This window comes from Lemur catta, chromosome 9 (genome assembly GCF_020740605.2).
Source record: "Lemur catta isolate mLemCat1 chromosome 9, mLemCat1.pri, whole genome shotgun sequence".
In the NCBI taxonomy this organism is placed as follows: domain Eukaryota; kingdom Metazoa; phylum Chordata; class Mammalia; order Primates; family Lemuridae; genus Lemur; species Lemur catta.
Genome location: NC_059136.1, coordinates 3,403,324 through 3,427,208, shown reverse-complemented (window position 1 = coordinate 3,427,208; position 23,885 = coordinate 3,403,324). Strand labels below are relative to the sequence as shown.

General features: G+C 48.7%; 1 protein-coding gene across 1 annotated transcript in view; it reads right to left on the bottom strand.

Moving 5' to 3' along the window:
- FSD2 (fibronectin type III and SPRY domain containing 2) overlaps nucleotides 1-23,885 on the bottom strand; it is a 35,803-nt gene that overhangs the window by 2,238 nt on the left and 9,680 nt on the right. Inside the window, exons 2-12 of the mRNA XM_045561601.1 lie at nucleotides 22,375-23,097; nucleotides 22,138-22,233; nucleotides 19,458-19,688; nucleotides 18,283-18,305; nucleotides 17,171-17,292; nucleotides 12,708-12,863; nucleotides 11,015-11,149; nucleotides 10,457-10,607; nucleotides 7,984-8,117; nucleotides 5,355-5,487; nucleotides 1,024-1,200 (exon numbers count right to left, since the gene is read on the bottom strand). Coding sequence (XP_045417557.1) covers nucleotides 1,024-1,200; nucleotides 5,355-5,487; nucleotides 7,984-8,117; nucleotides 10,457-10,607; nucleotides 11,015-11,149; nucleotides 12,708-12,863; nucleotides 17,171-17,292; nucleotides 18,283-18,305; nucleotides 19,458-19,688; nucleotides 22,138-22,233; nucleotides 22,375-23,016 — 2,000 coding nt within the window. The 5' untranslated portion in view covers nucleotides 23,017-23,097. The remainder of the gene's footprint in view (nucleotides 1-1,023; nucleotides 1,201-5,354; nucleotides 5,488-7,983; nucleotides 8,118-10,456; nucleotides 10,608-11,014; nucleotides 11,150-12,707; nucleotides 12,864-17,170; nucleotides 17,293-18,282; nucleotides 18,306-19,457; nucleotides 19,689-22,137; nucleotides 22,234-22,374; nucleotides 23,098-23,885) is intronic.

The window sequence follows — 23,885 nt, the reverse complement described above, 5'->3', positions numbered from 1 at the left end:
GCCTCCCAGAGCACTAGGATTGCAGGTGTGAGCCACTGCGCCCGGCCTGCCCCTTGCCTTTCTAAAGAATAGGAGACTTTGCTCTTTAGTCTTACTACAGGCAGAATCCCCAAATACAGTATCTGGCTCAGTGCGTAATAATCCTGGCATTCCCCAAACTGGGTCTGAGGTTTAGTAGAGTTCATTATAGTCTCAGTCTCTTATGGGGGGAAAGTTGGTCTTCCCACTTGCACTTGGGCATGACAGATAATGTTTAAGTAACCATGATGGAGGCTCATGGGCAGGGAACACTGGATGAAAATTAATAGAATTCATCAAACCAAGGAGGGTGAGAGGCCCCATATTACAAAAGCAGTATGGTTTTGGGGTTTCTTTTTTCCAGGTTTTGAGGTGAAGGCTTCTAAGTCTGAAAATTTTGCCCATTGCCCTGGGCTTCGAAGAATTTTTCCCTCAGCCACGTGGAACTACACCATGTTTGGAGACTGAGTGCTGAGCAGCAGAAGCAAACTAGAATTAGCCATGACCATTAAGCCTCTTATCCACAGTTACTTAAAAAGATGGAATTGGGGCTTCAAATCAAACCATCCACGTAATAACACTGAAACGGAACATAAGTGAAAAATCAGTTGCTTAGCAGTTAAGAATGCAGCCATTGGAGCCAGACTTCTTGAGTTTGAAGCCAAGCTCTGTTGGATAGCTTATCTAACTGCTGTGAGGCCTAGCCGCCTTATTTGTAAAATGAGATAGTACAATTTTGAGAAGTAAATGAGATAACGCACGTAAGAGTAGAATAGTGCTCGGCACATAATGATCTCTCCATGAATTTCAGCTATTTTTACTCAAAGAAAAGCTGTTCTTTCTCTTCTCGTTTGGACTTTAGGGAAAGTGCCTAGCAACAACTCCTGAAATATCTTAGAATATTTTGTAAAATATAATATGGGCCTTAATTATTATTAGTGAAAACCTCTCACTCTAATCTTTCAAAAGCAAATTTTAATCTTGGGTATCCAGATTTTACGTTACCTTGGTGATGCAAACTTGTGCCTCATGCACCAGGAAAGGCGGTTTGCTCCCAGGTCCTCCTGTTTAGGGACATCTTCAAAGGCCACACCAACTGTGTAGTCCAAACGCCCATCCACCTCCACCTCCCAGTAATGGCGCCCTCGGACTGGAATTAGATTTCCCATGACGGCAACACACCTGGTTTTAGAAAGTGGAAGTGATAGGATAGCCTTGCTAATAAACAGGAAAAATAAGTTATCTAACCCACAGTCTCTAAATAGCAGCATGTACCTTAACTCCTGTCTTTAATCACACCAGCTCTCTCGCTAATTGATTGCCTGCAGAAATGTTTTTACAGCAATTAAAAGGAGCTGAGCAGACAAAAGGAAAGTGTAAATTCTCCTTTGCATTTACAAGACCTTGGGACAAGACCGCAGCAGGTCTCCAGAAGGAGGGAAAAAAAGGAGAAATGGCTGCCAGCCACCTCCTATTATTAGTCTGCAGCCAAGAAGAAGAAAAGGCAGAATGCAGCAGTTTTACAGCTGCCTCCTGCTAGTTAGTCCATAGCTGCTTCTGTTACCAGCTGACAGCCATTACTATTTTTTTTTTTCTTTCTTCTCTTTGCCCCATAAAAATCCTGAGCTGCTTCTGCTCATGGCCGGCACTTCCCCTGTCCTTTTTTTGGGTGCCACGCCATCTCTCTCCTCTCTTTCTCTCTCTCCTCTCTTTTTCTCTCTCCTTCCCTCCCTCTCTCTTTCTGAGAAAGTAAAATAAACTTTTCACTTCTCTATATCCTAATCTTTGCATTGAGAATTCTTTTTCCACTCATGTACAAATTCCCAGCTTAACAGGAAGCGTGTGTGATTGGGGTACCCCTGGCCTTGGCCGTGCATGTGAGTGATGCCAACTGCTGGGGTCAGTAGCGGGTGATCTGTGAAGGTGGAGGGAGGTGCTTCTGGACACATCAAACTCCTGGGCTCAAGTGATCCTCCTGGCTCAGCTTCCCAAGTAGCTGGGACTACAGGCATGTGGCACCATGCCTGGCTAATTAAAAAAAAAAATTCTTTCTGTAGAGACAGGGTCTCACTATGTTGCCCAGGCTGACCTCAAACTCCTGGGCTCAAGCGATCCTCCCATCCTGGCCTTCGAAAGTGCTGGGATTACAGGTGTGAGCCACATGCCCAGCATTAGGGATTTTATAGTAATAATAAAGGTTTGGTTTACTTGTTCATAAAAAAAGAAAAGGCTTGAAAACACAGAATACAGCACAGTCGAGGGAACCACGTGCTTGAAGTTCATGAACTGGCCTGTGCTTGCTTATGGTACAAAATGAACATGGAGGGTCTTTGAGGTAACCCTGGTGTTAGGGATGACCCCAGGTGGGAGACGATTCAGAGGCCAACCCAAGAAGAGCAAGATAGCAAATACCTCACAAATCAGCAAAATCTACCTGCATGCTCGGCACTGGGAACAATTTTACTGACAAAGGTCAGAGTTAGTTTTGCTCTACAACAGACTACTCGACAGAGGAAGGTTTTCATTTAAAATCAGATTACATCAGTATCTCGAAAGTGAATGTTCTACTTCCTTCAGGAGATTCCTGTGTTAACCAAAATTTATGTAGCCCCCAACATCCCTGGAAAGATTTGTTCAGCCGTCAGTAAAATTTTCTCTTTACTCTCAAAGCCCCATGTTCTGCATGCCCACGCAAAGCTTCCGGAGGGAGGGTGCATGTTAGTTACCTCCTCTGCCTCGGTCTCCTCACCTATACAATGAAGTCATCTCTACTCCAAGCTCCAGACCTACATTTCCACCTGTTGTTTCAAATTCAGAATGTCCAGGATGGAAATAGTCACATTCTCCACCCTCCTCACTTACCAAAGTTTGTGTTTGACATTTTCTCCATTTTAGTTAATAGACTCATTATCTACCCAGTAACCTAAGACAGAAAACTAAGACAGGAATAACATAGTGGCTACAAACTCAGCTTCGAGTTTTATTCCAGCTTCAACCCTTAATAGCACTATGCCCTTGGGCAAGTTACTTCTCTGTGCCTTGGTTTTCTTATCTGTGAAATGGGATTGATAACAGCTTGGACTTCACAGGGTTGTTGTGACGGGTGAATGAGATAATCCATGCAAAGGACTTGAAGCACAGCCAGGCCTTGGTGAGCACTCTGTAAATACAGCAGTGACATAGTGCACGCCCTACTCTCTTGCCCTGTAAACAGCTGGCCACCTAGCCTGTTGGTTTTATGTGCTAAATGGCTTTGAATCCCCTGGCTCCTCTCATCCGTCCTACTGTGTAGTCGAGGCCTGCACAGCTCCTCATGTCCCACCTGCCTCTCCCTCTCCAGCTCACCCTGTGCCATGCGCTGTGAGCTTCTGAAACGTAAATCTGTTCTTGTCGTTCCCATGCTTTATCTTCCAGCGATTCTCACCACCTTGAGGATAAAATCCAAACTTTTTTTTTTTTGGTGCTGGACTTTATCTGTCTTTCCTGCCTCATCTTCTGCCTCTTCTGATTATGGACCCTATCCTGCAGACACGCTCAACTGCTTAACGCTCTCCAGATGAGAGCTTTCTCACTTCCTCCATCTGTATGCACACAAAGTACTCATCTGCCTGTTGGCCTGGAGAACTCCTATTCATCCCTCAAGACCCTGTCCCTCCAAGAAGTCTTTGTCCCTGTGGGTCCCACAATGCCTTGTCCATATGTCTACCTCTTCTTTTATATGTGTGCCTTTTACATGCACATCTTGACATCTTTACATGAAGATCTGACTCTTGGGTGGGCAGGGACCATCCTCTTTATTTTTTTACCCCCAGCACACAACAGTGTTTCACAGGGCAACGGTATATTGGTAACAGGATATTAAAATGTACTCTAACTAGCTTGGCTGGACTCCATAAAGCCAACCACAAAACGGGGGGCACTGGAAGTCCCAGTTAGAGCAGTTATTTCAAGGTGAGATGCTAGACCACCTAAGCAGAACTTGCAGAGATGGCCAAAAACTGGTTTTGCAACTTTTAATGCAACACCAAGGAGGTGAAGATGCTGGAGGCTTTGTCAGAGAGCTTTCTTATAATTCACACAAAGAGTGAAGTAGCAGTGGACTGGTCCAAGGTGTGTATTTCCCCAGGACCAGGTGTAACCAGAACACACCATAGGAATTGTGTCCCAGTGTTGTTTTTTTTGTTTTTTGTGTTTTTTTGGTGGGGACAGAGTCTCGATCTGTTGCCCTGGGTAGAGTGCAGTGGCGTCATCCTAGCTCATCGGAACCTCAAACTCCTGGGCTCAAGCGATCCTCCTGCCTCAGCCTCCCAAGTAGCTGGGACTACAGGCGCGTGCCACCACACCTGGCTAATCAGCTAATTTTTTCTATTTTTGGTAGAGTCTAATTTTTTCTATTTTTGGTAGGGATGGGGTCTCACTCTTGCTCAGGCTGGTCTCGAACCCCTGAGCTCAAGCCATCCTCCCGCCTCGGCCACCCGGAGTGCTAGGATTCCAGGTGTGAGCCACCTTGCCTGGCCCCCGGTGTTGTTTTTGAAGAGATCCTGCCCAAGAGGGCTTCCTGTGAGGGTTGAGGAGACCTCAGCAGAAGGAGGCTTGGGTTGTGGTGTTGGATGCAGAGGTCGATGGGTTGTGAAGGGCCCTCAGAGGCAGGGGGCTGCCTGGGGTGTACAGCTGCAGACAGAGGACTCAGAGGGGCCTACGGCAATGCCCATGAGAAAAAAGTCAGCTTTAAACGTTGCTTTGGTGACAGTCATGTAAGGCCTTTATTGCTTCTTACTCCTCGCCACGTGCCCCACCCCTGGGTTGAATGGGCAGAGGAGGGAAGGGATAAAATTATTTTCCTCTAGGAGAAGAAATGAAATTTTACCTGAGGAATGCAAGTCCTTTTAATTTCAGGCCCAAGGCGACATTAAAATGAGATCACAATCACATCCTACTCCGCACGCTTGGAGCTATGTGTTCATCTCTTGAAGCTGCCTGCTATCACCACAAGTTGCTATAAATTAACCTAACAATGCCCCCCTGGACACTACACCCCACATCCTATAGCTCAGCAATGTACAGCCGATCACTAATCAATGTTATTTCTGTAGGCCAGAGAGAATTCCCGACAAACAACTTGGTATCAGCCCACCCCATCCCCCTTTTTGCCTTTAAAAATGCACTTGTAACTGCTGCTAATCGGAGTGTACACTCAGGGCAACGTGATCTGTGCTCCGAGGTTGCAGTCCTCAAGCTTGGCCCAAACAAACTCTCTACTTCTATTAATTTTGCGGCAGTGCTTCCTTTTGGGTCAACACCTCCATACCTGCCACTGATCTCCCTTGGCAAAGTACCTGGTAAACCGGGCGTCGCTGGGTGGTGGCTCCCTCGCAGGAGTTTTCCTTTCGCTCCGGATGATTGTGAACCCATCTTCAGAAATGGTCAGCCAGGGATGGCAGGTGTCCTTGTTTAGGTGAAAGTAGCTTCCTGCGGGGGAGGGAACACGAGAAAGACCCGCAGGCAATCACTCCACTGCCCTCTCCACCGGGCGCCCCACGTGGCTTTTCCTCTGCGCATGGCTGGGCATAGCTTAGTTCGCCCACAGACTGAACCATGCATAGTGGCAGCCTTCCCAGGCGTAAGGATGGCAGTTAGCACGTGGTGGGCAGTACTTGTGTGTCTAGTACTGAGCTAAGCCGTTTGCAAGTCTTATCTCCTTAAATGCTCACAATTACCCCTAGAAACAGGTGTTACTATTTCCATTTTGCAGATGAGGAAACTGGGCACAGCATAGAAATCAGCTGGTAGATGATAGAACCCAAACCTGAACCCCAGCTGCTCTGATTGCAGAGGCTGTGCTCTTAACTTCTGCTGTAAATGCCTGCACGTGGACAAGAGTCTTTAAACCACTTGCTAAGGGAAATGGTAGTGGGGGGACTTCTTAGTGACCCATCTGACAAGGGTTAGCAAAATTCAACATTCAGCTTGCAACTAGGGCAGTGGGGGAGAAGGAAGGAGATTAGAGCCATCTCCAAATTGTGGTTAAAACAAAGCTCATCAAAAGGTGGTACAGGACAGAGCTAGTAAAAAATTATTTATCTAAAAAAATTCCTTCCCCTCTCTCTCTCTCTCAAGGTCTCACTCTGTTGCCCAGGCTGGAGTGCAGTGACACAATCACAGCTCACTGCAACCTCCATCTCCTGGGCTCAATGATCCTCCTGGCTCAGCCTCCCAAGTGGCTGGGACTACAGGCGTGCGCCACCATGCCTGGCTAATTTTATTTATTTATTTATTTTTGTAGAGACAGGGGTCCTCATTCTCCATTACCGTCTCTTAGCCAAGCTCTTCTGTTCCTAAGTTCCCATTCTGTCACTTCTCATTGTCTCAGACTCTAGTTCAAGCACCACCATCAGACCGTCCACAGTTATTTTCACAATTTGATGCTACTGAAATTTCACTTGCTCTCCGAGCTGACTGGTGAGGGGAGGCACGATCCCACCTTGCAGCCAGCACAGCGCTGGTTCTCACTGCCTCCCCCAGTCTCAGGCAAAGATCACTTTTGAGTCTGTAATTTTTTTGCTGACTTAGGTTTCCTATAAATACACTCTTAAAAAATTATTTGAACAAATGACAAAGAGACAACTGAATAATCAAGAGTGGGCAGTGCCTCTTTATGTTCTTTTATCAAAACAGCCAGAATTTGACATCTCAACACCAAGTCAGCAGTGGAAATTAGACGGCCAGACAACTGAGGGAAGGTCCCAGCACAAAATAAAAGAAAAACCTGGGTCCTAAATCTAGCACTAACCCCCACCAGCTCTGGGCCTTGGGTGGCCACTTCACTTGCTTCTCCCATCTGTGGGAGGAGTCCGGCAGTGACCCTATCCGGGCTTCCCTGTCCGTGGTTTCAGTTACCCGAGCTCAACTATAGTCTGAAAATATTGTGTACAATAAGATATTTTGAGAGGGAGAGAGAGACAGAGGCCACATTCACACAACTCTTATTAGGGTATGCTGTTACAATTGTTCTATTTTGTTATTGCTGTTAATATCTTACTGTGCCTAATTTATACGTTAAATATTACCTTAGGTATGTGTGTATAGGAAAAAATATGGTACCTGTAGGTTCAGTGCTCTCTGCAGTTTCAGGTATCCACTGGGGCTCTTGGAATGCATCCCCCAAGGATAACGGGGGACTCTGCATAAGTGGGGGCAGGCTAATCACATACGTGTCTTCCCAGTGTTGAAAAGGAGGACAAAATGACACAAGCCTCTCAGTGAAAGACCCCAGTCAAGGGACTGATGTCCTTGAGGCCTCGGCCCAAGCTCCCTGTCTGCGTCTTACCTCCGTGCCCCCAGCAGCCAGCCTGAGCTACATGTGCCCTGGGAGGTGTGGGAAGAGCCACCTGGCTTCAGTGCACCTTGGCAAAGCTCTGAAACCAGACCCACAGCAGTGCTGGGACAACAGAAGATGTGTGGGGTGTTTCTCGTGATGTTTCTGCTAAATCAAGACTTGGCCATGAGATGTGACAGTTCTGTGACGCGATGATGGAGGGTGAGCTGGAGTTAGGGATGTTAGGAAGGGCCGAGGACGAGGCTGGGCAGCTGGGTCTTGGGAGCTGCTTGGGCTGATGGCAGGGAATTTCATAAGACCCTGCGCTGGGGTGGCATTCAGCCTGTAGGAGATGGGGGTATATGGGCCACCAGGTCCAGTGTGACAAGCCTCTAGTCCACCTGAAGGTCATGAGAAAAACTTTGAGTTTTTCTTGCTCAGCCACTAAATTGCTCTGTGACTTGGGCCTTCAGTCTTCCCATCTACAAAATGGGAACCCAGGCTTTCATCACCCCTGAGCCCTTTCTTGGCCCTTTTGCCATGTGTCCATATCTACATATTCACCTATTTTCTAGCGAAGTCCCAGCAGCACTGGGTCTGCCACAAAATGACCGTTTTGGGTCCCAGGGAGTGTGTGGCGGGGCACAGACCTGCGGTGTGGACTGTAGCAGGCTGACTCCTTGTGCTGGGGCCCCCCACGTTGAGGGCTCGCACGTAGATCAGGTAGCTTTGCCCGGGCTGCAGCTGCACCAGGGACTCGCAGGTCGGGATGCCCACAACAGACCTAGACAGGGCAGCAGAGCGGCAGTCAGCGCGGGCTCCGGGCAGCCCTTTCAAAGCTGGGAGGTTTAACTCGGTCTCACGCCACCTTCTGACCCACAGCTGCACAGCCGGGAGCAGCGGCGCCCCCTGGGGCTCCCCACCGCAGCCTCTGAGCCACTTTTCTCACCTTGTTGTTACCCCTTGTGTTTGTGGCTGTCCCCTCCAAGCTCCCCAGCCTGGCTTCCCAGGCACCCAGCACCAGGTCTGCCTGACTGGCTCACCCGCCGTCTGTCACCGCTCTGGGGGACGGGCCGGGTACCGCCAAGGTCAGCACAGTGCTGGGCCCACGGAAGGCCCCCCTCCGTGTTTATGAACAGACGACTCTGACTAGGGCTGAACGGGCACAGAAGCCCCCTGCCCTTACCCCCTTGGGGACAGCTGCCTACTGGGAATACTCCGATTTATTTCATTCGTACTACGCAGGAATACAAGCCCGTACTCCCCACGGTCTGAATTGCTGTGGCTGCCGACCCCACTTCAGTCCGGCGGGCAAGAGACGACTTTAGGGTGATGCTCCACACAGATACCACACCCTGAGGGTTATCTCAGCCGCTGCAGCCCCAGGCCAGAGGGAGCTTTTACTTATTCGCCCAATGAACATTAACTAAGCTGCTTAGGTTCCAGGCACTGTTTAGGGAGGCCCTGGGGAAAACCGAACATAGACCCCGCCCTCACAGAGCTTACAGTCTAGCTGGGAATAGAGATGCTCCTCGAGCAATCACTGGAAGAAATGTAAGGTAGCAACTGTGGTAAGTGGACAGTGAGCTGACTTTTGAGCTCTCAAGAATGATTAGGAGGTAACTGGATGAAAAGAGGATGGAGAAATTTCCTACACAGCAGAAGCATATGCAAAGGCCCTGTGGCAGGAAGGAGCACGGGAAGTAGGAGGAACTGAAACATGACTGATGCGGTGGGAGCTGGAGGGGGAGGGGAGCAGGTGGGGAGGGGCTGGCGAGGCAGGAAGGGGCCGGAGCCTGTGCAGGAATTTTGCCTTTTCCTTAGCAGTGGGCACCATGATTCGATTTGTACTGGGAGAGTCATCACCAACTACCTCCTAGGTCATCTGTCAGGTCACTGACCAGTCCTCCAATTGATTATTATGGGTTGGTCCCAGGTGTCAGGTGCCCTAAACTACCAGCACAAATAGCAAAGGGAACCTGAACCGTTAGGGTGGCCAGAACCACTGGCCCCCAGCCCCCCTCTGTACCTCCAGGAGCAGATACCGAGGTCGGCTGTGTGGGCTGTGGGTGGGTGGAGTAAATGCAGGTTCCCAGCCCGGCATTTAGCAAAGAAGAATCTGCCTCCCTAACCGCTGACACCAATACCCCCTCCATTTCTCCAGAGCCAGGTCAGTGCACCCCTGTGCCACATGGCAGGGCAACGGCCGGGCGAGGTGGCTGGGACTGGGCTGCCTGGCCGGTTCCTTCCCCTTCCACAAACTTCTGGACTGCCTGGTTGTCAACCATGAGGACATCCATAGTTCCTCCCTCGTGCACAGATGCAGGCTTCCAAGATCTGCAGGCCCTGTGGGCACCGAGTCCAGCCCCCATCTATTTGTGAACCCTTCCAGCTCTCTGACAACCAAGGTGACCTGGGCCTCCGCACAGCCTTCTGTGATAGATGCAGCATTCTTTGTACACTGAGCTGCAATCTCTCTCTCTCTCTCTTTTTTCCTCGTGCCCTTCCCCCTCTACTCCCTGAATTCCAGCCGGTGGGTCCTTTAGTTCCTCCAGTTTCCCCAGTACAACCAGCTCACTCCTGCCCGGGCCTGTGTCCGTGCACCCTGAACCTGCAGTTTTCAGGGCTCAGTCTTTCCCACCTGTCAGGTCTCAGTTTAAACGCCTCATCCATCCCGAGTAGACCCTCACCTCCACCCCCATCCTCTGTCTCAATACATTTCTTCCTGCTTCCTCACACCACGCATTTTACACATCGCTGTGTTTTCTTGCTTTTTGGCTATTTCCCCACGTGACTGCCAGCTCTGTGAGGGCGGGGTTTTGTCTGTCTAGTCCCCCAGTGCCTGGCACAGGGCCTGGCACCACCCAGGTGCTCACTGCTTGTTGAATGAATGAATGAATTAATGGGTTGGGGCTTAAAAAAAAGCAAAGGTGAGGTTAAACTTACTTGTCCATTCATCATTCACCTTTAATAATAGCATTTCAGCTACTTATGAAAACGAGGCCACCTAAATCAAGATTCCCGTGTGTCACAAATGCTGACCTTCTCTCCAGACCCTGCACGATTCCTAAGCCACATCACTGTGTCAGGTGTCACACGCCCAGTAAACGCCCTGTGACTCACTCAGTGACACCAGGGGCCTCTGGCCCTTCTGCCCGGGTCAGCTCCACCGTGTATGAGTCCACAGGATTCAGGTTTCCAGACTCCCAGCAGATCAGAGCGGCCTCTTCGCAGCTTCTTATCTCTTTGGTTTTTATAATGGGGGGCGAAGGCGCTAATGTGGGAGAAAGGGACAGATGAGCACCTGCTGTGTTCATTTCCAGCCACTGCGTTCAGAGCTGGGCAAACAGCACAACCACCCTCTTCCTCCCACAAAAGGATTCAGTGCAATAAACAGCAAACCGGGAACCCCTTTCAGCTGTTCCTGGAGTGGAGGATGGTTTCGATGTTCAAATGTCAGTGTGACCAAGAGCAGCAGTTTTTGTTATTTTGAGACCAACCATGAGAAAATGTCCCTGTCACACCAGGCATGTAGATTTGATGTACTAAATAAAAGAAAAAAAAAACTACACAGCTCTTCCTGCCCTTCCAAATGAAACCACGAGCCCTGCCGTGTCTAGGAACCCATGACTCACCTCCCATTGAACAAGCCTCCACTACAGAACACGCGGGCGCCGTTACCTGTCATGTACACTGCGCGCTCACTGGGGGGGCTGGGGCCAGCCCTGTTATGAGCTGTCACCCAAAATTCATACTGAGTATTTGGCACAAGTTTCATCACTGAGCAATATGTTTCTTTGACGGTCACAGTAAACTCTGGGGGGAAAAAAAAGGCAAGAATTCAACTCTAAAAGTAGGCCACGTGGCTCCAAATTCATTGTGCTGAATCCCACTGCAGTAGATGACGAAACTGGCTGCAGGTTCCTCCCGTCCCCCCGCCCCACCCCCGACTTTGCTGGGCCTTCCACTAAGAGGTTCCCTCTTTCTCGTTACCCCGGGAGCCGGGCTTAGCTCCGTGGCTTGCTCTGGCCAACGGGGCAATAGCAAACAGGACGCAGGCAGAGGCTTGGGAAGAGCTGGTGCACAGGGGCTTGTCCTCCCGCTGCTGGGGATGTCCACCTCCACGTGAACAAGCCCAGGCCAGCCTCCTGGAGCACGTGAGACCACAGGGAGAGAGGCCTGAGCCACCCAAGTCATCCCGTCTGAGCCACAGCCACCCTAGACCGTCCAGCTCTGTCCAAGGTGACCCAGACCAGAACCGTCCAGCCAACCCATAGAACTGTAAGAAATAATAAATGTTCATTATCCACTAAGTGGCAGGAGGCGGTGTTGTTATGCAGTAAAAACTAACTGATACAGCTCCAAACATCCCCAGAATCTTAAAAGGCAGTGATAACTCATGAATACACCCTCTGATATTACTTCCTTTATAGCAAAGTGGCCCATTTAAAAGATCTTCATAGAGTGTCATGACGCAGCCCATTGCAATGGCTTCCGTGTGCCTGCAGGGGCGCCCGCAGGGTGGATTCCTGGCAACAGCCAGTCAGGTCCGATGCTTGGTCCTCAGTCTCCCTTTTCAAAGCTCTGCCTTCCCCGCGTGTCCTCTGTAGTCCTGATTCTGCCCACCTCCCCGCCCCAGAACCCCCCGCCCGCGCGGCCTGTGCCCGAGTCCTGATCTCACCCTGCTCCTGCCGCGGCTCGCTGTGTCCCCGGGGCGGCTCATGTCTCTCTGGGCTCAGTTTCCCCGTTCGTGAAATGGAGAGCGATACGGCCCTTTCCGGCACCCTCACTCCGACCCAGGGGCACGGGGCCAGGCCCGATGCCCTGATTCCTCTGAGGCCCCGCCGGGGCTGTCGTGTGTGTGACCCTCCCTCTCCGCAGGCTTATTGATCACCAGCGGGGCCACCCCAGCCCCCTTCCCCGGCGGCGACGGCCGAGAGCTGCCCGCGGGGGCTGTCGCACCCCGGGAGCGCGGAGCCGGCCAGCGGCAGAGGCCCCTCGCGGGGTCTGCGCACTGACGCCCCAGTGTCCTCTGCCGCACAGGGTGGCAGAGAGAAGGGCCAGCCCAGTCCTCGCGTGCCAGGATGTGCCACATGCCAGCCGGGCCTCTCCCTTCCTGTGCACACTGCAGCCAGGGGCGACCCCAAGGACCACCCCGACCTGCCGGCTGTGGCTGTGCTCTGGACCCCTCAGCCCGGCCCAGCCGTCCCCCCCAGGCTGGCCCCAGCTTGCCGTTCTAGCCCTTTCTGCCGCGCTCCCCTGCCTGCACCGTCCCCTGCGTCTCCGCCTTCCCGACTGCCAGGGAGGCAGGGCCCGGCCTCCGAGGAGCCCCAGCCGTCCCGTGAGCCTGAGCACATTCCCGGCAGAGCCTCACCTGCGTGGTCCTTCCCAGGTGAGCTGTCCCGCACCGGCCGGTAGGACAGCCGGTAGCTCTCCACGGTGTCATCGGAGTACAAGCTCCAGCACACTCGGACTGAGGAACCCGTGGCTGAGTTGGGGGCCTGCGGATTTATCACTGGAGCAGAAGGAGCTAGAAAAGGAAATCAGAAAACAAAAACGAGGAGCCTGGAGCAGAGGTGTGGGGTGGGAGTGGCCCCTGTTACAGGCCCACCGGCCCCCGTGCCTGCGGCCTTTGGGAATGGCAGAGGCGGCCTGGAGCGCACAGGACGGGACGCCCTGAGCCTGCAGAGAGCACCCTGCACTTCCGTCCCTGCTTTGACAAATGCACGCGAGCTTGGGGCGCAGGGGCCAGTGACGGGGACTCGGGCTGGGATAGAGTTTGCAAGTCCTGCTCCAGGTGGTGGGTCCTCTTCGGGCCTTTCCATGGCATTTGAAGAGGCAGGACCACCAGAGTCACGGCACTGTCGCCCCCGCCCTGGAGCCAGCAGAGGGAAGGACGCTGTCAACAGCTGGCAGGCTCTGTTTTAACCAAGGACGGGGAAGGAGAGGGGCGTTCAACACCGGTCTTCCACATTACAGCCAGAGAAGATTGGGGTGGCCCAATTGTGCTTTTCAGAACCAACTTCCTTAGAGTCTATCAATGAAGTTAATTCTTTTCTTCTGTGTAGCCGAATACTTCTGCCTCCTCTACCCCACAGTCTCACACACAACCGGATGGAACAAGGGGTATTTTTCCTCCATAATCCTTCTTCGTAGCAGCACCTCGCTCCATCCCAGGATTTTAAGAACATCCTTAGTTTCAAAACTTGAAATTGAGCAATCCAGGCAAGAGCACGGCTAGACTCAAAGAAGTTTATTTACCTACAGCTCACACTTAACTTTCTGATCAGGAGCTGGAAGACTACAACGTGACAGAGGCCAGGAGAAAGACAAAGAACTTATATCCCCAAATGACAAAGTCCAGGCTGCACAGAAGATGCCCTTCTGCACACTGTCGAAAGCAGCTGCACCTAGAGGTGCAGCGTAAGAGGAGGGGCCATTCTGGGAGCATTTAACCCCTCAGGCAGCACCAGATGGAAGCAGGAGGATGGTGGTTCTGCGTGGGACCCAGACACCAAGGGTGCGGAAAGATGTCACTTGTTCCCAAATACTGACTTGGGCGATCGGGCCTTTCCTTCCCGATGACGAGGACTGATTATTTGGGCAGCACCAAATAAGAGAGAAAGGACCATCTAATGGATATCACAGCTCAGTGAAATCCCCACTTGACCCAGTGATTCTAAGAATGGCCCCCAAGACCTGTGATTAAAGATGTTCAATACAATATGGTTTATAATGGCAAAAAAAAAACCCCAAAAACCTAGAAACATCCTAGTATCCAACAATTGAGGATTAAGTAAACAGAGTATGTAGCCATTAAAGGGATGATGTAGAAGAATTTATCAGAGCAAGAAGATATCCATAATTGTTTTGCCAAGAAAAGCAGATTACAAAACAGAATGATTCCATTTTTTTAAAAAAAAAATCTGTGCAAGTAAAAACATGAAATGATATATACAACATTGTTTGCAATCATGTTGTTTAGTGTTGTGAGAAAAGGAAGGTGAGGAGTCAAAAAATGCTGAATCGTAGTAATAGCCTTAGAAATAAGTCATCACAGTCAGATTTTTAAAGAGCTATTTGGCACCATGTAATGTGCTGTACATACATTATCTCGTTTAATTCTTGCCATATCCCTAGGAGGTGTTATGATGTCCATTTTACAGGTGAAGAAACCAAGACTCAGAGAGCTCAGGTGAATTGTGCAGGGCCGCATAGCTAGGAAGTGGCAGAGTTAGGATTCTCACCAGCTCCATAGAATTCCAAAGCCCATCTCTTTAACCACCAGGCTAAAAACAGCCACCCCGGAGGAACATCAAATACAAGGTTTAAGGTCATCAAAATTGGGCTTCTTGCTTGTCATAAATCAGGCAGGAAGGCAGGTGCTTAGGAAGCCGCACAGGCTATGAACAGAAAGTATTTCAAGGCTGCCTAGAGCCGGACGTTGGCACCCTGGAGAGTGAGGGTGGGCACTTGCCCCGGGGAGGTCAGCCTCTGTTCTCACACTTACAAGCCATTAAGACAAAAACAGGAAGAAGGAAAAAAATACTTGTTTCTAAATCTTTCTGATTTTTTTTAAACATTGAAGTTTCTTACTCAAAGCTCAGGGAGTCTTTAGGCTCTTCTACCATAATACTGTGTCATCTACAAACAGACAATTTACTTTTTCCTTTCCAATTTGGATGCTTTTTATTTCTTTTTCTTGCCTACCTGCTCAAACTAGGACTTCAGTGCTTTGCTGAATAGAAGTGTTGAGAGTGCTCATCCTTGTCTTGTTCCTAATCTTACGGGAAAAGCTTTTAACTTTTCACTGTTGAGTATGATGTTAGCTCTAGGATGTCATATATGTGTATATTATGTTGAGTGTTTTTTTAAACAGGAAAGGGTATTGAATTTTGTCAAATACGCTGTCTGCATCTACTGAGATGATCTTACGATTTTTATCCTTCATTCTGTTAATGTAGTGTATGATATTTCTTGATTTGCTTGTGTTGAACCATCCTTGAGTCCCAGAGATAAATTCCACTTGATCATGGTGTATGGTTCTTTTAATGTGTCATTTAATTCAGTTTGCTCAAATTGTGTTGAGGATTTTTGCATCTGTGCTCATCAGAGACATTGGCCTTTAATTTTCTTTTCTTGCAGTGTTTTTGTCTGGCTTTGGTATCAGGGTAATGCTGGTCTCATAAAATGAATATGAAAGTGTCCCCTCCTCTTCAATTTTTTGGAAGACTTTGAGAAGGATTGGCATTAGTTCTTCTTTAAATGTTTGTTAGAATTCACCAGTGAAGCCATCTGTTCCTGGGCTCTTCTTATTTGAGAAGTTTTTGATGACTCATCCAATTCCTTATTCCTTATTATTTTTTTTCTTTTTGTTAATGCAGTTCAGCCTGAATCCTTATTCACTGTTGGTCTGCTCTTATTTTCTGCTTCTTCATGACTCAGTCTTGATATGTTGCATGTTTCTAGGAATTTATTCATTTCTTCCAGGTTACCCAATTTTTTGTGTTTGTCAATATTCATAGACCAAAGGATCTCTTAAGATCCTTTGCATTTCTGTGGCATCAGTTGTAGTATCTCCTCTTATTTCTAATTTTATTCATTTGAAATCCTCTTTTTTTCCCTTAGTCTAGCTAAAGGTTTTTCAATTTTGTTTATCTTTTCAAAAAACAACTCTGAGTTTTGTGGATCCTTTTTATTGTTTTCTGTTTCATTTATTTCTGATCTAATCTTTATCATTTCCTTCCTTCTCCTAAATTTGGGCTTAGCTTGTTCTTCGTTTTCCAGTTCCTTGAAGTGTAAAGTTAGGTTGTTTATTTCAGATATTTCTAAGAAGGGCTCCATGGTGTGATGGTTAGCACTCTGGGCTCTGAGATGCTCCTTCTTTCTTAATGTAGGCACTTACCACTATGAATTTCCCTCATAGTACCACATTTTATCAAAAAGTATCCTTGTTGGTGAGGATGTAGAGAACTTGAACCCTCACACGCTGTTGGTGTGAACATAGAATGATACAGCCCATGGGAAACAGCATGGTGGTTCCACAAAAAAATTAAAAATAAGCAGAGCATGGTGGCTCGCACCTGTAGTCCCAGCTGCTCATGAAGCTGAAGTGGCAGGATTGCTTAAGCCCAGGAGTTCAAGACCAGCTTGGGAAACAAGCAATATCTCATTTCTTAAAAAAAAAGAAAATTAAAAATAGAACTATCATGTGATCCAGTAATACCATTTCTGGGTATGTATCCAAAAGAATTGAAACCAGGATCTCGAAGAGAGATCTGCACTCCGTGTTCATTGCAGCATTCGCTATTCACTATAGCCAAGGCATGAAAACAACCGAAGTGTCCACCAACAGATGAAGGCATAAAGGAACTGTGATACACACACATACACACACACACACACACAACGCACACAGGAATATTATTCAGCCTTAAAAAAGAAGATTCACCCATTTGTGAGATGGATGAACCAGGAGGGCGTTATGCTAAGTGAAATATGCCAGTCACAGAAGGACAAACACTGCATGATTCTACTTACCTGAGTTACATAAAACAGCCACACACTCACGGAGGCAGAGGACAGAATGGTAGTTGCCAGGGGCCGAGGGGAGGGGAAATGAGACTTATTGCTCAATGGGTGTGAAGATTCAGTTACACAAGATGAGTAAGATCTAGAGAGGTGCTGTACAACATAGTTCCTGCACTGAACAATACTTATTGTACCCTGTAAAATATGTTAAGAGAACAGATCTCATGTTAAGCGGTCTCACCACAAGAAACAAAAAGAGCTCCAGGAAACCCGAGCTTGCCGAGAAGCGCCTGGCTGAGATCGCACCTGGGACGGCGTTGATGGAGCCCATGAGCTGCTCCACATCAGAGAAGTCCAAGGTCTGGTCTTCAAAGTCAGGCTGCGCAGAGATTTCCACATCGGTTTTTGTTTTCAGGAATTTCCCGAGTCTGTGGGTGTAAAAAGACACGCCAGCAGGAATGCAGGGGCATTCTCCGTGGGGTGTACCTGTAGTATACTGGGTCACTGCTGTCCACTGTCTGCTTTGGGGACTGACCTAGGGGCTGCCAGTGGGGATGGGGGGGACTGGTTTGTGTCTTTGAGGAGGAGGAGGAGAAAAGGTGGGGTGATGTGAGAGGATGGGTGGAGGGACATCTGCCAATAAGGCCCAGATCCACACCCTTGGGAAGATCTCTCAGTTGCTAACCTGGAAGTTCCCACCCCCAAGTCACTCCAGGCCCCAGAATGTATGGAGGGCTGGAACTCTCTGGGCTTTCTCTCCGCGTGCCCCTCTGCACTCAAGTTTCTGATCACAGGACCCTGGGTCTCCTTGCAGCTGCTTCCTGACAGTCACAGGGTTTGTATGTGGCAGAGGCAGAATTTGAAATCACGTCTATCTTTGCCAAAACCCATGCATTTAACCCTTCCATCATTAGGCTTCTGTGTTTATGCTGCTTTATAGACATGACCTAATTCGCATCTCCCAAAACTATCCTTGTTTGCAGACAAGGTGGGTCCTAGTCTGGCTGGACTTGCCCAAGGTCATGGGGGTAGCAGAATTTGAACTTCTGGCTGTCTGACTCTAAAATGTGCATGTCTTCTGCAGCCACACAGTCCGGGTCCTGGCACAGCTGGAGGACATTGGGGGTGCTTCCAGGTCTCAGTTCCTCCTGGTGAAATGGGGACTGGGGAAGAGCCGACCATGGGCTCGTGGGCTGGGCCTCACCATACTCTCCCCTTCCCGTCCCCGAGAACCTGAGGTTCAGTACTAGAGGCTCCGAGTGACCCCACAACGTCATTCTGAAGCCAGTGGTATTTTACTCTGAGGATCAGACACAAAAGCTGAAACTGGGAGCATGTAACAAGTGGAACTGATTCTACTTGGATATCAGAGGTGCAGGGAAAGGAAAGGAAAATATAGGTCAGAACAAACGTATTACCTGTCGGCCATCAGCACCGCATCCTAAAATGGAAAAGGAGAAATATTAAATTGATTTTGGAAATAAATTTCTTTTTCCAGTTATATAGTAATGTAAACATATTAGAAAACTTGGAAAAAGAAAAAAGGCAGCCACATCTCCCACCCTGACAAAACCCCCTGTGCCCACGGGTTCCCTCCACGCCGCGGCGCTGCTCCCCCGTGAGCACCGTGCGGGCACTTCCCACGTCACTCACGGTCAGCGGGGCCGGCAACTTGCAAACTTGGGTAACAGTTAATGACCAACAGTTGACGCATGGAAACGCCATCATTTACTTAACTGTTCCTCTAGTGTTGGATATTTTTGGTTGTTCCCAATTTTTTACCATTATAAGTAATGGTGAGAGGGACACCTTCACGTTTGTCCCTTTCTCCACATTCGGGCACAGTGGCACCGTGGGAAGAGCATCGATGGCTCTCACGTGCCTGCCAAATTGCTCCCCGGCTTCACTCACGGGTCCCTCACCCCCAGAGCAGCAGGAAGGAGGCGCTGTTGGGCTTTGAGGGGCAACTGTGGGCTTGGAAAACGTACAGCCCATACTGGCAATGGGGAAGGTCTTGGCAATGATTTCTTGAATTTTTCCCCCACATCCTGGACACCACATCTGCCCTATACTCCTGTGGGACCTTGTGAAGAAAGGGGACTCTGGCTCTAATTGAGATTGAAATCTCCACACCCAATCACATAGGGAATTCGGTCAGATTTCATCTGAATTCAAGAAAATTAGGAAGTATATATATTTTTTGCATGTCTGAGTTTCTGAAGATGTTTAATTGCTACACTTGCAACTGGGAAATTTAAAGTGCCTTTTCAGCCTTGACAACTTTCTCCCCAGGGCTCCAAGAAGCCATCTGAAGTGGCCAGAGCACGGTTTTAGCTTGGCTCCAGGGCGAGGGGACAGATCTCTGAGTAACCAGATCAGAGGAGCAAAGCACTGGTGGAGGGATGGAGTCAGCGTGTGTGAACCTGCTCAGCCACTTGTGTGGAAGCTAAGCAGAGAGATGGGGCAACAACCTCCCCATCACGAATCTGGTGGAATCTAATGGATGCAGACGCCTCCAGGAGGAGAGAGGGCAGCGTGGCCCACCTGAGCCGAACCTGTCATCGTCTTCCCTTTACAATATTTCATCACTGACCTTTATGAAGTCAACCTTCTCCTCGTGACACATCTCCTCTATTGTTTCCATCAGTTCTTTGCAGGTGTCCAGGTTTTCTCCACAGCTGATCAGCTGTCCGTATAAGGCTTCCAGCTTCTCTTTCTTTTTCTCTCCTAGAGCTTGTATTTTTTCTTCATATTTTTGAGCAAGTGTTTCCAAGATTTCATTGTAATGTGACTCAAAATTTTGTTCTTGTTTTCCAAAATTCTCCTGCAAGATAGCTGACCTCAGTCATCATTTCAGTACATGTGGTGTGTTGATTAGAGTCATTAGGGGCATGAAAATGTGTCTATCCAGAGCTGCTTTAGTCCCTCTACTTTATCTCCTCATCTCTTGCCGGGATGTTGGGGTGGAAGCTGGAGAAGCTGGGACCCAGGAGTCCTCAACCTGGAACCCCAGGGATAGTCTTAACGACAGCACTGCTGTCTGTCTGGGCAGCAGTCTGCAATCCTGCCCGGGTTCCAGCTACCTCCCATCACCATGACAACTGTCCGGGGAGATGATCAGGAATGAGTCAGCCTGCTACTGCACCTTGGACCTTAGTGCAGAAATATTTTCCCTGAGATATTCCCACCCGTCATCCCTTCCTGATATCCCAACAGCTCAGGTGCTCATCGTCACTCCCTGGTGCTTGGATCACACAAATACCAAGATTACACCAACTAGGATCAACAAAGGGAACGATGAAAGCAGAGGGAACAAAGGTTGTGGCCAGTGGCACTGGCTAGTACATGAGAAAATGCAGGGAGGTGGAGGGAAGGGTTCTGGCAGGACTTAACCTAAGAGCACAATAGATGAGAAATATTAAGTAGAGTGTAATGACTCCTGGTCCCCACCACTTATATTGTAAGCCCAGGAGAGCTCTGAGGGTTCTGAGTGATGTCATCCTCATCAGACGATGGGGACATTTCCAAAACACAGCCTCTTATCAATCATTCAGGGAGTATCATGAGCACCTCTGTGTGCATTGGACTTGCTAAGAATGGTGGGAGAGAGAGAAAAGCCATAGATGACTCCCCAGTGTTGAGTATGAACAACGGCCTCAGAGTCCTCTCTGAGGCTGAGGATGCTTTGATCTGAGAGTAAGCTGGCCAGCAGTGCAAGGAGTTTCGTCTTGGGCGGTACCTACTCTACCACCGCCCTGTGCTGGGCAGCAAGGGCGTGCCCGTTCTCTGTGTCTTCCACAGGGGATTAGTGCAATAGATCCCCTCCCCTCTAAGACTGGGGGTGAAGAAGGCCTAGTTTCATGGGAAAGGGACCTGGGTCTTAGTTAATTCATCTGAGGTGCTGCTGTTGATGCAATCTGAGGCTGCATTAATAGAAGTAGAGCATCCACGTGAAGAGAAGAGACAGGGACATCCTGAGGTCCTCACCCCTGGTCTACCTCATCTGGAAAGTCAGGCTGAGCTCTGGCATCACAGCAGTATATTACGTTCCTACTAGAGCACACCCAGGGGACTGTGACATGTTTGGTGACAGGCATGGAAACATTAACCTTATGAGAAATAGATAACATCTGAGGAAGAGAATATTTCTCAAAGACAGAATGGGTATCTTGCAATGACGTACCAAGGCTGGCCCGTGAATGAGAGACGGGCCTTGTTCTGTGAGGGTCTGGGGGATGGGGGGCCACAGGACCAGCTGGCAGAAATCACAGAGCAGCAGCGTCCAGCTCAGTGACCTCGGCCTCGGGATCAAGAGCCTATGTTCTTTCCCATGTCAGGACGGAGAGGCAGAGTTTGTCAAAGGATGAAAAGTCCCTTCTAATCCTGGAATTCTAAATTCTTACTGATCTCTCAGGAAAGTATGGAAATTTCTAACTAGACAAAGACAACACATAAACTTATTTTTTTTTAACCCATGCATGGCTAAAAGTATGCCTGTGCTTGAGTAGCAATAACTGGCAGAAGTGGGTATTTTGCCTCTTAAAGCAACTAAAAGCTGTTTGACAGTCCACACCTGACTTTCTGCAGTCAGCATTATAGGTCCCCGAAGGCCTAGAGTTAACAGCCCCAAAGAACAAGGAAACAACATGGAAACTCACTGTCTCTGTTTACACAGCCAGTGCACCAGATAGTACCCAAGGGATTGTCAGTGGGACAAAAAAACAAACAACAAACAACAACAACAAAACCAGGGCAAAAGAAAGCTGTTCACCTCAGCACCCGAGCCCAAACAAGGGGCTCTCACTGCAGGATGCCGCCATTAAGTCATCTTTGTTAGAATAAGGGTCTAAACCATGTGGTCTAAACGATGTTAATTGGTGGTTTGGTTAAAGGGTCATGAGGAGAAAAAGGAGCTAGAGAAGGAGAAGGAGCGTGATTGGACAATTCCTGCCCTATTTTTTCATGCAACAAACATATAAAATGTCTGCTCAGAAACGTACCACGTGGTAGGACCGGGGATACCGAGACACGGAAGACCCAGCCTCCCCGCTGGGAGTTCACAGTTCGGCAGGGACAGCTGACGGGTGATCAGTTCCACCAGATGTGCACCCAGCTGCTATGGGGAGGCAGGGGTCGGGGCGAGGGGAGAGGGGCAGGGGTGACCTCTCACATTCTAAGGAAACAAATTTTTTAACTTATGCCAGAAACAGCTTCTTGACCTAGCCGTGGTGCAGGCGATGTGTGTCTGACGAAGTGCCCAGGTGTGTTCTTACCTCCACCGTGATGAAAACCTCCTCCAAGTGGTTGGCAAAGTTTTCCATTTCGAGAATCTGCTTTTCCAATTTGTACATGTTTTTGTGAATTTCATCCTGTCCGACAGAGGATCACAAAGAAGGTGTTAATCTTTTCTCTCTGTTTTATAGAAGGCGTTTTTTAATGTATTCCCTGCCCACATACTTGAGATGCAGATGCGCCATCAAGACAAAGAAGAACCAAGGAGACCTGTTTACCTTGGCACTTTCCAGGGCTTTGTTGAGCGGGAGCACTTCATGCTCCTTGTGTTCCTCAAAAACCTTCTGAAAAGCTCTTATTGGAGTTTTGCAAGTGACACAGAAGACATCAACAGCTTCCTCCTCATCCTCCTCTTCTGGGATGACATAGCATTCGTACTCCTCACTGGCTCGGCCGTGTGTGTACCTATAGGCTTCCCGCAGGTCCTGGCACTGACCTGCCAAGCCCCACCCTCCGAGGCCCAGGTCCTCGGCCTCTGCCAGCTCTCCAGTGAGTCTCCAGTCCCTCTGCTCCCTGGCTGGGTCTCTCCTGTCCATCATATGAGCAGGATATCCTGAGACCCCCATTGTGGGCAAGTTTTCATCAACAAACTCATCCCCTAACTCGTGATCATCTTCAAGTCCGTATAAGTGGACAAGTTCATCCACTTCCTCTTGAAGGTCTCTTTGAACCTTATCATCCCCTGCCCCTCTTGGCTCATGGCTCATTTCAGCTTGGACTACTGCCCTCCTCACCCTAACGTTTTGTTCTGGGAAGATCTGCAGCCTGTCTTCGGGGTCATACAGATCTGCGTGATAGAAGTGGAAGTCCCTGGGAGAAGACCTGTCCAGCCCCGGTTCCTCCCTGGCTTCCTCCTCCATTGTAACTCTGGAAGCCCCGGAGTGCCTCTGTATAAGGTCCAGAGGTCCTTCCTGGACAGTTAATAGTGAATCTCCTGGGTCCTGGGACACAAAAAGAGGGGGAAAATGTCAGTTTCTGAGAAGGTCATTGCGGAAGATGGTTGCTAATTTAGAAAAAGAAACCACCTGAGCAGCCCGGGGGAGGTGTTACTTTGGACCACACCTTTGAATCTCTAAAGAAAGTTTTGTTTTCTCTGGGAGGATGAGCTTTCTAAGCTTAAAAGACAGAAGAAATCACAAAAGAAATGTCAATACGTATGACTAATGAAAGACTTCTATACATTTTTTTAAAAAACTTAAAATGTAGGCAAAATAATGGGAAGAGTCTCAGGCAATTATTATTTTTAAAAATTGCATAAATCGTTCTGCAGAAGAATGGACTCAGTGAAAAAATTTTAAAAAGGAAAAAGAAAAGTTTTATAAATTAATTGAGAAAGTAAGATCTCAATAGATGAAGGTACACACAGTTCACAAAACAACTGCTTTTGTATAGGATATTACCTGCACAAAAACACTTGAAAACCTGTTCATACTTATCAGCAACACAGAACAGATAAATAAGATGCCATTTTGCCTTTCCAGTTAGCAAATATTTTTAAATATATTATAACAATGATGCCCAAGGCCGGGCAAGGGTAGGCGTTCTCACATGCTGCTGGTTGGAATGTACACCGGCCCGCCTTTCTGGAGAGCAAATTTGGCAACCTGGCTAAGGAGCCTTAAAAATGTTCACACCCTTTAACCTAGTCATCCTCTTCTGAAACCTAGAGGAAAAATCCCAATACAAGGAAAAAATCACTTTTATATAAAAATGTCAACCACCAAAAATT